General features: G+C 32.0%; 1 protein-coding gene and 2 pseudogenes across 3 annotated transcripts; 1 reads left to right on the top strand and 2 right to left on the bottom strand.

The window, feature by feature from the left end:
* Positions 1-5: 5 nt before the first annotated feature.
* LOC149498717 (protein CHLORORESPIRATORY REDUCTION 42, chloroplastic-like) lies at positions 6-606 on the bottom strand. Its single transcript, XM_089719278.1, has 2 exons — positions 311-606; positions 6-213 (listed from the first exon to the last, which is right to left on the bottom strand). The coding sequence occupies exons 1-2, from the start codon at positions 577-579 to the stop codon at positions 111-113; spliced, it is 372 nt and encodes a 123-aa protein (XP_089575404.1). The 5' UTR covers positions 580-606; the 3' UTR covers positions 6-110.
* A 708-nt stretch (positions 607-1,314) lies between these two features.
* Positions 1,315-4,129, bottom strand: LOC149498716 (serine/threonine-protein kinase TOUSLED-like; annotated as a pseudogene). The gene is made up of 4 exons (XR_016319479.1): positions 3,813-4,129; positions 2,646-2,700; positions 2,263-2,424; positions 1,315-1,754 (listed from the first exon to the last, which is right to left on the bottom strand). The product of XR_016319479.1 is annotated as a serine/threonine-protein kinase TOUSLED-like (transcript).
* Positions 4,130-8,761: 4,632 nt separating this feature from the next.
* Positions 8,762-11,503, top strand: LOC119371123 (wall-associated receptor kinase 2-like; annotated as a pseudogene). The gene is made up of 3 exons (XR_016320097.1): positions 8,762-9,785; positions 9,890-10,039; positions 10,129-11,503. The product of XR_016320097.1 is annotated as a wall-associated receptor kinase 2-like (transcript).
* The last annotated feature ends 802 nt before the right edge of the window (positions 11,504-12,305 follow it).

Here is a 12,305-nt window from a genome sequence, read left to right as displayed (position 1 = left end):
CTGAATTAAACCCATTAAAAACAGTTTTGATTTTATTCAATTTTTCAAATTGAATTGAAATTTGCATACTTTCATTGACGTTAAGCTTTGAATTGAAAACAGTACAAGTTTCATTCTTGAAGCTCCAAGGGCTTGAAGTATTTGCCATCTATAAGATAGGTTCCAATGCTGAGACGAACTGCCCACACATCCTTGGGCTTTCTCGACACAATTCTGGCCATGGCCATATACTTAAACAAATCAAAAATCAACCAAAAATCATATATGAAGATGGAAAAAGAGAGGAAGAAGAGAAGGGTTAGAAATGCACCTTCCAACATCTCCAGGCTTTACTAACCCAGAATTAACCCTGAGGCAAGGTACTGAAGTTGCAGTCTTTATCATTTTTGGAGCCTCAATAACAACAATAGGAGAGCCTATCTCAAGTTTTTTAAATTTTTCTGGTGATGATTCTTTGGATTCACATTTAGTGACGAAATTGAAGTTTTGGTTCCTAGAACTTGAGTTGGTGAATTGCAAGATTGAATTGTGAAGTTTTGTGCATGGAATTGTAGAGGTAGATGAGAGAGATAATGCCATGAGAATAGAAGATAGTATTTGTATGGTTCATGTAGGATGATGCGTTGATGTCCTTTTATATATATATATATGATGGATGTGAAAGAGGATGTCCAAATACAAAATATTCACTAATGGCTTCTTATGTAGTCAAATTCATATTATTATTTTACTTCTGCATTTGAAATAAGATATTATTATTTTATTTTTGTACTTGAAATAAGTATCTTTATGCACCCTTAATTTTTTTTACAACAAAATCAAATTATATGAAAAAAAATGATAAAAAATAACTTTTTTAAGCAAAACAAAAAAGGGTGTATAGATTCTTAATTCTTACATCAAAACCGAATTTTATAAACCCTTGTTACATTGGTGAATCATAGTAAATTGTTATTGAAAATATATCTAGCATGTAAATATAACGAAATACATCTCGTTACATTATATTACACTCTAACACAATTCCCTGAGCATAATTTTAATTTATTTTTTTATTAAAATAAAAATTTATTAAAAAAATTACTAACAGACACAAGACATTAAATCTATTAAGCATCTAAATTTACCATTCCATGTTAACTTTTACATTCGCAAGCCAATTTGCCATTTAGCAAATGCATTTCTAACATAAGCAATAAATAGTAAGGCTACATTTGAAAAGCCATTAGTCAAATGTATTTCTAACATAAATGGAATATAATCAAATATACATAAAATGCATTTGATTATATTACAAGAATGTATTTCAATGAGTTTGCCAAAAGATAATATCATTACAGAGCTTTTCTTCTCCATTTTCTGAAAATTTGAATTGAACTTTTCTGTACACGTCATTTTCTTTTTCTTTTTCAAAAGATATAATCACCTGTTACAACATAATAAATAAAAACCCAAAAAAAAAAAAAAGAAAGAAAAAAGATTTACTCGAAAGAAAGAGGGGCACTAAACTCTTGGCCTGAAAAACCAGGGAAAAAAAAAGTTAGAAAACCTTTACAGTCTATACAAAATTCCAAGTTGATCTTGCAACAAATTGCTTTCCAAGTTTGAAGCTATCCACCTTCCTGCCCCATGCGAGCCTGCTTCTCTGTCTTTGTACACTACTTCTTTGAGTATGTAAGATACGGATCTTGAGCAACAGTTAGAAGATCCGGTCTTTCAGTTTGGTTATACGTTAGACATCGACGAATAAAATCCTGCAAGGGAATCAGTTAAAAATCATAAAAATTAGAAACAGAAAAGCACCTACAGAGTCTTCCTAAATTTTCATTAACATTCAAAGATATATTGAAACAACTTGGGATAATATTGCAGGACGAATAGAAAGATTAGATATAGAAACAGGGGGTGGCTGATCAAAATTCTTTCATATGTTATATTATAGCAGGTGAAAATAGCTAATATCACATTTTTCTATGATAAATTTATTTTTCCCCATCTTTGGCTCATCATCCAGGAACCCAGCAACGATATTCTGCACCCAAACAATTATCCTAAGCTTTCTAAAAATCTTTTACTATACAACAAAAGATGTGACAAATTGAATCACATAAAATGTCTACTATCTTTCCTCATGTGCATTAATGCAGAAACAATAATTTCTCTTGTGTTTAAGCACTGAAGGAAATTGCGTGTTGTACGCTTCTGTAGAATAGGAACAAAACATGCAGTATTAACTATCATAAAACAGGTAGTCCATCTCACCTTTGCCTCATTTGAGACAGAAGGCTTCGAGGGGAATTCAACCCTGCGAGCTTTAATAATTGTGTCTTCACGCAATATTCGTTCTTGAGATTGGTCATGCCCAAAAGGACGTCTGCCAAAGAGCATTTAGTAGAATAGAACCCCAGCTGACCAGACATCAACCTGACTCCCAAAAGAGAGCAAGCAAAGCAATGGACAACAAATAAAGATAAGAATAAGATATTCATTATCTATGAAAAAGCTTCATAAAATGATATGTCTTGAGCAATACAACCATTTAGACATTCATAAAGGCATGACGCAAGAAACAAAGGGAGTTCCTTGTATCACAATAATCCCCTACCCTCTTCCCTGCAAGGACATTTATTCATAGCAAGACTGACCTTCGATGATATTAAAGGGATCTTGGTGAGCTCAAAGCATTCTGGCGGCAAGTACCTAAATTACCGAAGGGGGAAAACACATTAGCTACAGTTGCCTTAAAGCTAAACAAGTGAACCTATAAGCAACATTCTAACTGCAATCACATCAAGATTCATCTTTTCATTGTGTCTTTCTTTGTGCATCCATGTGTTTTGCACACACAAAACAGAAAACAAACAAGAAATAAAATACCATGGAAAAATAATTGGAATCGCTAAAGAGAATCAACGCACAATTTCTATTAAAAAGGGGCAAAAGAAGAGTTAGGTTAACTTATGAATTACTAGTGAAAAATATATACAGCAATTTCATGCATGTAACTTTATTCATCTATTTCAAGTCTGTACGCGAACTCCAATCCTTTTACCCATTAACAATTTAGAAGATTTCACAAAACCTTTATCACTTAGCTTTCGACTTTTCAGAAATATATTAGCGGTATAGAAAGACCCTATGCAGCGTAGGGTTTGGCTCCGGGCCTTCCCTGTGGAGCTTAGGTGGAAGGCGAAGAAAGCCCCAACAGGAAAATAAACTGGAGCACCTAACAACATATCTTCACAGACCAAGAACTATGAGATCGCCAGTATTAATAACCCTATTTCATCCATAGAAATGCAAATATATTCCATGCTCAAAATTCTGTCATCATGCATCAAATGCTGTCCTATGTAGTCAAGAGGTAACTGACCACCTAATGAAATAAAAGAATCCAAATGTTTCTCATAAAACTTAAAAACTGAAATTCTGATGAACAGAAATGAATTCATTGTATGGTATGCATGGGTGATCTGATATCAACACAATAAATCACCACAATATTTGTGATTGAAATCCTTATGCAAAGTAAGGTGACATAGCAATGAATAATCTGTTACTTGCTATCTTACATATTCTGTTCAGACGTTCCAAAACAAATTCAAGTTTGAAAGATGAAAGTTTTGACACGCACTTGACATATTAGATAACCAACAAGTAATTCTTTTAGATTAGGAAACCGCAAAGTTGTTTTAGATATATTGTGAAAGTGAGAACTTGTCCACTAAATAAGTTGTAGAATGTTGTATTCAAACAAGGGATACAACAATTGCATCCAGGTGATCACAAATGGCAGACTGCACATTACTCACCAATATGTTCCAGCTCCCTGGGATGTAAGTTCCATTCCCTGGGATCCAACATCATCCTCCACTATCTTGCTCAGACCAAAATCAGTAACTTTAGCAACACCAAGCTCATCAAATAGAACATTCCCAGGCTTCAGATCATAATGAATAATCTTCTGTGTTCTTTTATTCAAGTATACAAGGCCTTGAAATATTTGTACAATAATGATCCGAGCTTCTCTCTCAGGCAGTATAGGTGTTGCTTTAAGAACAGCATCGAGATCCTTTCCTGATAAGGGAAGATGAAGGAAAATCAAAAAAGTAAAATTCTGAGGGTACATTGAATAGGTTCATTCTTACTGATCAGAGCACAGTCTGAAGGTATTCACTGATATGCCCATATATAAGTATTGAAATCAATATCATGTTCAAGAGAATATCATAACAGAACCAGAAACAAACGGAGATAATCTCAACCTGACAATAACAGAACCAGGTCCTTCTGTGATCAACAATGTCTGTGGCACCACTTAATGCGTTGTCGTTGTAGTCTCCGGCCGTCCTTTGGTGATTGAGCCATACATGCCCCAAATAGATGCTCTTGTTGCCGCTTGGCTTCCAGGAACTGAAGGACATGGAGTTGCTGATGTGCTTTTCGGAGACTATGGATTTAGTGGGAAGCTGTCTCGAACTTGGTTCAAGTCCGTAGATCAGCTGCCCATGAATTCTGGTGATGCACATTATGATCCTCTTTTTCCCTATGGTTTTGGTCTCACTACTCAAGGTGCAAAATCAAGCTAGAAAGCAAAAATTTTCATTAATTAGTAGATTAGTGGGATGATTAACATCCGATAAGATTTTAATCATAGGATTAGTGGAGATGTTTAAGGTAGTTTTGTAATAAGAGATAAGTTGTGTTAATGTTTCTATGATGTTAAGAATAGCAAGTTGAATTTTTTTGGATTTAATTTGATCATTAATTATGTTTTATTTTCATAAATTTTGTCTGCATGGAGTTAGAAATTTGGTAAATAAATATAATAAATATAGTTTATTTTGAATCAATTAAAAATTAATTGATTTTAGGTAGGTAGTCATGTAATTAGGATATCATTTAGGTTTAGGAGAGAATGTTTAAAGGGGCCAAATCCAATTAATTGACTACGAGTAATATCAAACAATAATTAAAACGTCATTTGTAACGTTTTCATTTTCTAATAAAAGGCCAACTTTACCAACTTGGTATGCTAAGTCAGTCAACTGACGGTCCAAGTCTTTGCTATTAGAAATGACATCATAATTTCCATTTAAAAATTAAAAAGAAAAAAATTCGTTAGTTTCTGATTAACACTATGAAGACTTATAATAACCAGTCAATTTACATATACTAATATCAATATCAGTGAATAATCAATAAAACTAATAATCAATATCATGTGTGATCTGATTGGTCTTCTTATCTTTTGTAGAAGATATAGAAAGTTCGAGCCCCCTCCGCCATAAAGGTTATCGCAAATTTAGTGAATTTTACATATATATTTATGAAAAATGATGAATTTTCTCAACAATAAAAAAAATGCATCCATGATTTTTGTAGTTTAAAAAATATTTGGATCTATGATTTTTTTTATTCATTAAAAATACACACATACTAGTACTGTGAATGAATATAAGTTTTGGTTGTGTTGTTTGTTTCTATTTTATAAGTCATTTGAGTTCAATCTTAAAGAAAGTTCATTTGAGTTCATTCAACAAACTTAACAAGATGAGTTTGATCCTATTCAAGCCCATTTAATTAATAAACCAAGTTCAAACTTGAATTCGAGCTTTAAAGAAGGCAAAATGATACGTAATTTGGATATTTTATTCACTGAGTAGAAATTATAAGGGGCAGTTCAGATCTTTCTTACACAATAGACGCCAAATGGAGCTCTTTTCGAATGGAGGGAATCATAATCATATAAAGACATAAGTTAGGGCCCTGAAAGTTATTTTATCAAATTAGAGGGATGTAAATGTTAGTTACACAATAATAAGTTGGGAATGTTAATGTATTTTTTATCGAAAACTAACATTTTATTGTTCAATGATATTTAATAAAAAATATAAATCTTCGTAATAATAACTAATTATTTATCTGATTTGGACGTCAAATTAACTTTTCTGGGGTTTTCTATACCTAACTTGCCTTTCAAGAATTTGATACATGTGATGTGTATAGACAAGTTTCCACAACTATGGGTCAATAATTTAGTAACATGTTGCACTATCAACCTTCGTTTGTAGAAAATCCATATCTATCTCTAACTAAATAAAATCAAATATCATACATTCTAAATTCTCATGAGAGAAGGACAAAAAATATCTAAATCAATGAAATATTTATCTCGAGACAAATAATAATAGCATGCAAAAAAAATAGATGGAAATACACATATTTAAGCTCATCAACAAGACAACTCCAATCTAAAATTAGAATTAAATGATGACAAGCTTTTTGCGCAAGTGTACGAAATTGCAAACAAGTAATAGAAGTGAGTAGCATATCATTCCATAAAAATTGTATACCAAGTATTAAAATTGTGTTAATCTATTATTATTTAAACGACAATAAAGAGAATGTATTTGAAAATAAAAGAATTAAAGTAAAAACAATAAGAATGAGATCAAGCAAGAATTTGTTGAAAAGAAATCAAGGTTTGAAAGTTATTAGGGATTTTGACTTCACTTAATTCTATCTGGTTTATCCTATTAGTTTGATAATCAATTTTAATTATTCAAGAAGGAGAAATAACCCTAAAATCGTTAAAAAGCTCTCTCGATGTTTTATTAGCTATTTTAACCCAATTCAATTATCCATCTCTCAATGACGCAACCAAATATAGATTAAATCATTAAGTTCTTGTAATTATTGAGGAATCCACAAATTAAGGCCTTTAATTTTATGAAAACCTACCACGAGTCAAACCATCTAGCTCTCGCATCAAATTGTTATTTCTATGAAATTTATTGCCCTGTTCATATCAAAAATCCTTCTCTCGACAGTGATTAATGAAATAAATCAATCAAAGGTAGAAACTCCGCCTGAAAGCATTAAGATCAATAATAAATTTTAATTGAATAAAGAAAATCAAATCTAATATTATAAACTGGAATTGAAGTCAAGCTACATCATATACCTAGTAAAAAGATTTAGTTCGACATAGTAAATAAATTAAACTCAATTAAACTTGTAAATAATCTCATAATGAATAATAAATAAAAAGAGAGTTTAGAAATAAAAACTAGTCAACGATTGGCTTGAACAGAGCTTCCTTGAATCTTGACACCAATCTTGAGCACTTAAAGTCTTAAAAAGAGAGAAAACTATGTAGAGAACAATAGAATTAGAGATGGAATATATAATGAATATCTCCCAAATTATTGCTAGTCTCTCTCTTTATATAGACTTTATGAAATATCTTCGAATTCGTTTAGGGAAGTGAATCTCCATTGAGGAAGAAATCTTTTAGAGATAGAAAACTATTTATACTTTGTATTTCTTTCCAATTAGGACTCTCTCAGCGTCTAAATAAGACTCTAGCTTTAATAAGGCATGTCTCACAATATCTTCATGAAGATCCATACAAGCAGCACGAGCTTAGTTTGGTAAATAAATATAATTAATATAGTTTATTTTGAATCAATTAAACTGGATTTTTTTTAATATATATAAGAAAATTAGCTTTAACATTTTTATGAATAATAAAAAATTATTTTACTATTTTTGTAATTCTGTTGGAATTTAGTTATGATTTTAGGTAGACAGTCATGTAATGAATGTTCATGCACTTAGATTAAAAAAAGTTACAGGATTTTTAACTTTCCATTTCTGTTTTCCATTTCATTATTAGGATATCATTTTGCTTTAGGAGAGAATGTTTAAAGGGGCCAGATCCAATTAATTGACGACGAGTAATATCAAACAGTAATTAAAACGTCATTCGTAACGTTTTCATTTTCTAATAAAAGGCTAACTTTTCCAACTTGGTATGCTAAGTCAGCCAACCGACGGTCCAAGTCTTTGCTATTAGAAATGACATCATAATTTCCATTTAAAAATTAAAAAAGAAAAAAACTCATTAGTTTCTGATTAACACGTGATAAAGACTTATAATAACCGGTCAATTTACATAGGCTAATACTAATATCAATATCAGTAAATAGTCAATAAAACTAATCATGTGTGGTCTGATTGGTCTTCTTATCTTTTGTAAAAGATATAAAAAGTTGGAGCTCTCTCCGCCATAAAGGTTATCGTAAATTTGGTGAATTTTACATATATATTTATGAAAAATGATGAATTTTCTCAACAATAAAAAAAAAATGCATACATGATTTTTGAAGTTTAAAAAATATTTGGATCTATGATTTTTTTTTTATTCATTAAAAATACACACATACTAGTACTAGTGAATGAATATAAGTTTCGGTTGTGTTGTTTGTTTCTATTTTACTATTGGTGCTTGACTATGTCAAAACTGTAATAGCCTGAATTTTTATTTTCAAAATTTTTGAAATTTTAATAAATAAAAAACGTAGTACAATAGTTAGTTACAATGCATCTTTCAACTTGTAGAAAACATTCAGTATCAATCCGTATACTAATGTAGAATTTAATGTGTGATACTGTAGAATTTCCTGCTCAGCAATAATTTTTTAGGACAGCTTAATTCGGCTCGGGGTTAGTCACAATTAAGGTCTCTTTATCCTTCTCTGCAAGTGTGTTTAGTGAGAATCGAATCCGAGAACTCTTTCCACGTGTTCAGCCTGCGGTGCCAATTGAGCCATCACTTGATATTATAAACATATTTCCCTAAATTCCATTGAATTTTCAATTTTGAAAATTTAATAATATTTAAAAATATTTCAATAATTTCATGGGTGAATATAAGTCAGTCTTGCATATCAACATCAACAGGTACAATGACTGAAGCTGGCAAGCAGGCAGAAATTTACTTGGTCAACTCTTCTTCTTATTTTCCACATACATAGCTAAGACCTTTCCACCTTTCCTTTAAATTTCTTTAGATTGTGTAATTGAGAAATCTGACAAAGCAAAGATGTTACCTTTCTGGTTTGTGATATTCACATTCATCTCCCAATCCGCAACATCTATAGATGTAATTTCTTCGAGTTGTCTTGAAACATGTGGGGACGTTCTTGTTCCATACCCATTTGGAATCAACTTCACATCTGGAATTTCTAATCCCGACTATTGTGCGCTAAACAAGCATTTCATCTTTACTTGCAATGTAAGTGATGATCCTCCGAGTCCATTTTTTGGGCGAAACATGCCTATTCACAATATATCAATAGAAGAAGGAACTATCTCCGTGCGAATTAAATCAGCAGGCAATTGCCACAACGAGATAGGAAGAACTCGCAAATTTAGTCAATATATTAGAATGCGAAGCGGCAGGCCAGTTAGGTTCTCTGATACTCGGAACAAGTTCACAGTAGTTGGTTGCAATACTTTAGGCTCCATTGAAAATGACGAAAGGACTTTTGGTAGCGGCTGTATTTCGTTGTGTGATAGTGATGTTACTCTAGAAGGTTCTTGCCCAGGCCGTGGATGCTGCCAGACACCGCTGCCGCGAAATCTTACAACAATAAACATTCAATTCTCAAGCCTTTCTAATCATAGCAGGGTTGGGCAGTTTAATCCGTGTGAATTTGCGTTTCCAGCCGATGAAAGGACTTTTAACTTTTCGAATCTGCAGCTCTCTTCTTATCCGTATTCGCGAGAGACTAAAGTGTATATTGCATCTGATGTTGTGATTGAATGGGCAGTAAGAGAGCAGACATGTGAAGAGGCGAAATCGACTTCAAATCCGGATAAAAAATATGCTTGTGGCCCAAATACTGATTGTAAATACTACGAAAATGTCGGAGGATATCGGTGCAACTGCAGAGATGGATTTACAGGAAATCCTTATCTTCCACAGGGATGCCAAGGTAGTTATTCAAAGCAATCATCCTCGTCTTATTATTCTTTGGCTTTTTCATTTTTCTTGGTTTCTATTCATTCTCTAATGAATCGCTCCATATCTATATAACAGACATTGATGAGTGCAAAGAACGAGAAAGGTACAAGTGCGATGGTACTTGCAAGAATACAAATGGGAACTACACATGCAGTTGCCCACTTGGGATGCGTGGCGATGGTAAAGTTGGCTGTCAAGGATTTCGCATTACAACTATTGCTGCGAGTACTATCTCAATTCATTATCCTATTGCTTTCCTTCTTTAATATTAAGTTTTAACCATCAATAACTGATCTTTCATTTTGTTTAAATAGTTGTTGGAGGGGTTGCATCCATTGTGGTTATCGCTTTCCTGTTCATCATTCTATACAAGAGGCGAAGAAATGAGAGGAACTTTTTGAAAAATGGAGGCTTGTTATTGGAGCACCAAAGGGTAAGAATCTTCAGAGAAGCAGAGTTAGTAAAGGCTACTAAAAATTATGATCAAAATTTACTTCTTGGCGAAGGAGGTTTCGGATATGTTTATAGAGGAGTTTTAGCAGATAACACCCAAGTTGCAGTAAAGAAGCCTAAAGATAAAGACAAGACTCAAATAAATCAAGAATTTCAACAAGAACTTGGCATTGTTTTACAAGTTAACCATAGAAATGTTGTTAAGGTATTAGGCCTTTGTTTGGAGACTAAAGTTCCTTTATTAGTTTACGAATTCATTTCCCATGGAACCCTTTCCCAGCATATCCATTACAACAGGTCTAAAATATTAGCCACATGGAAAAATCGTCTAAGAGTAGCAGCAGAGACTGCGCTTGCACTTGATTATTTGCATTCTTTAGCAGATCCCCCAATTATCCACGGCGATGTCAAGTCATGTAATATACTCTTAGACGATACTTACACTGCTAAAGTATCTGATTTTGGAGCTTCAGTACTAATTTCTCTGATGTCAAGTCAAGTCAATCTGATATAGCTACAAGAATACAAGGGACTATTGGATATTTAGATCCAGAGTATCTTATGACAGGTAATTTAACTGAAAAGAGCGATGTCTATAGCTTTGGAGTGGTTCTTGTTGAACTATTAACAGGGGAGAAACCAAATTCTAGCACAAGATCTGGCGAAAAGAGTAACCTCATTCAATATTTTCTCTCATCTCTAGAAAATAATGAGCTATCTAGGATACTTTGTTTTGATGTAGCTAGTGAGACTGAAATGGAAGAGATTGAAGTTTTTGCAGAGCTTGCAAAACAATGCGTACGAGTTAGTGGCATGAAAAGGCCAACTATGAAACAAGTTTCAGAAGAGCTTGGCAGATTGAGAAAATTGCATGAGAGATCAGGGCATTATCATCAAAATAGTGAAGAGACTGAACATTTGTTAGGTAAATCATCTTACCGTTCCATTGACATTGGAACTGCAAAGTTGAACCAACAAGAAGTCCTTAGCCTGACAACGTTCGATGTCGAGTACTCTACTGGTAGCATTTGAAGACTCACCAATCATCCAAGGAGCATAATGAAATCTAATGTTAGTTGTCAAAGGGTGTTTATGTCCTTAATCCTAGGAATGTTGTCTCAATAAGGAAAAAAAAAATGTCTTTAGATGTTGCATTAAGTTAAATATTGTAAAATAATCATAATTTGGTAGAACTTTGAAAGTCATAATGTTAAGTTATGGCATTTTTTCCCCTTATTTGGTAAAGGAGGGAAAATATTAAAGGAATTAAGGGTGTGTTTATTTACATAAAACAGTTTTCTGTTTTTTATTTTCTGTTTTTTAATAAAATAATTTTTTTACAAAATGAAAACTAGAAAACAGAAAATGAAAAATGTGTTCACTTGATAATAATAAAAAATTATATTTTAATTTAACTTAACAAATATTATTTATAACTTTTATAATTAAAAGTAATAAAATATTATAAAAGAAATTTAGAAATTTGGTATGTAAAAGTTTTTGAATTTTTACTATTGATTATTTACAATAATAATATCATTTTTTACCATTTTTGTAAATTTTTTTTAAAATAAAGGATATAATATATTAATAATAATAAAATTAATTATTTATTAAAGCATAATATAAAATTTTATTTTACTTAAATATTTTTATTTTTTCAAATAAAAATATTTTATAGATAAAATTATTTATAGATGTTACAATTTTAATTATGAAAATGTCATTTTAAAAAAGTGGAAAATACGGCTCCGGAGCAGGACAAATTACAGGACTTCTTAGACAAAAGGGGTATACCTTGGGATTTTTGGCCCGTAAGCTTCGGCATGATATGACCCGAATAAGATTTCAATGCTTCGTACAGGTCAATAAACAAAATATTATAGTCTCAAAATATCATGCCAAACAATAAAAAGAGAGATATCAGGTAAAAATTGTCAAACTCTTCCGGAGTGACACTGATTTTAGGGATCAATTTATGTTGCGTATGTAATTCTTAATGAGGCATTAAGTAGGTGAGATAAGCATGTCTGACAGA

The sequence above is a fragment of the Jatropha curcas genome, chromosome 1 (assembly GCF_041381405.1).
Source record: "Jatropha curcas cultivar XTBG-Jc1 chromosome 1, XTBG_Jcur_1.0, whole genome shotgun sequence".
NCBI lineage: Eukaryota > Viridiplantae > Streptophyta > Magnoliopsida > Malpighiales > Euphorbiaceae > Jatropha > Jatropha curcas.
This window is presented reverse-complemented; position numbering and strand designations above follow the sequence as displayed.

Bases quoted from the DNA above. Each gene is read 5' to 3' on its own strand.
- LOC149498717 (XM_089719278.1), bottom strand. From the start codon at position 579: ATGGCATTATCTCTCTCATCTACCTCTACAATTCCATGCACAAAACTT. The intron at 214-310 runs GTGCATTTCTAA...GGCCATGGCCAG, and splicing joins AAGCCTGGAGATGTTGGAAG to AATTGTGTCGAGAAAGCCCA.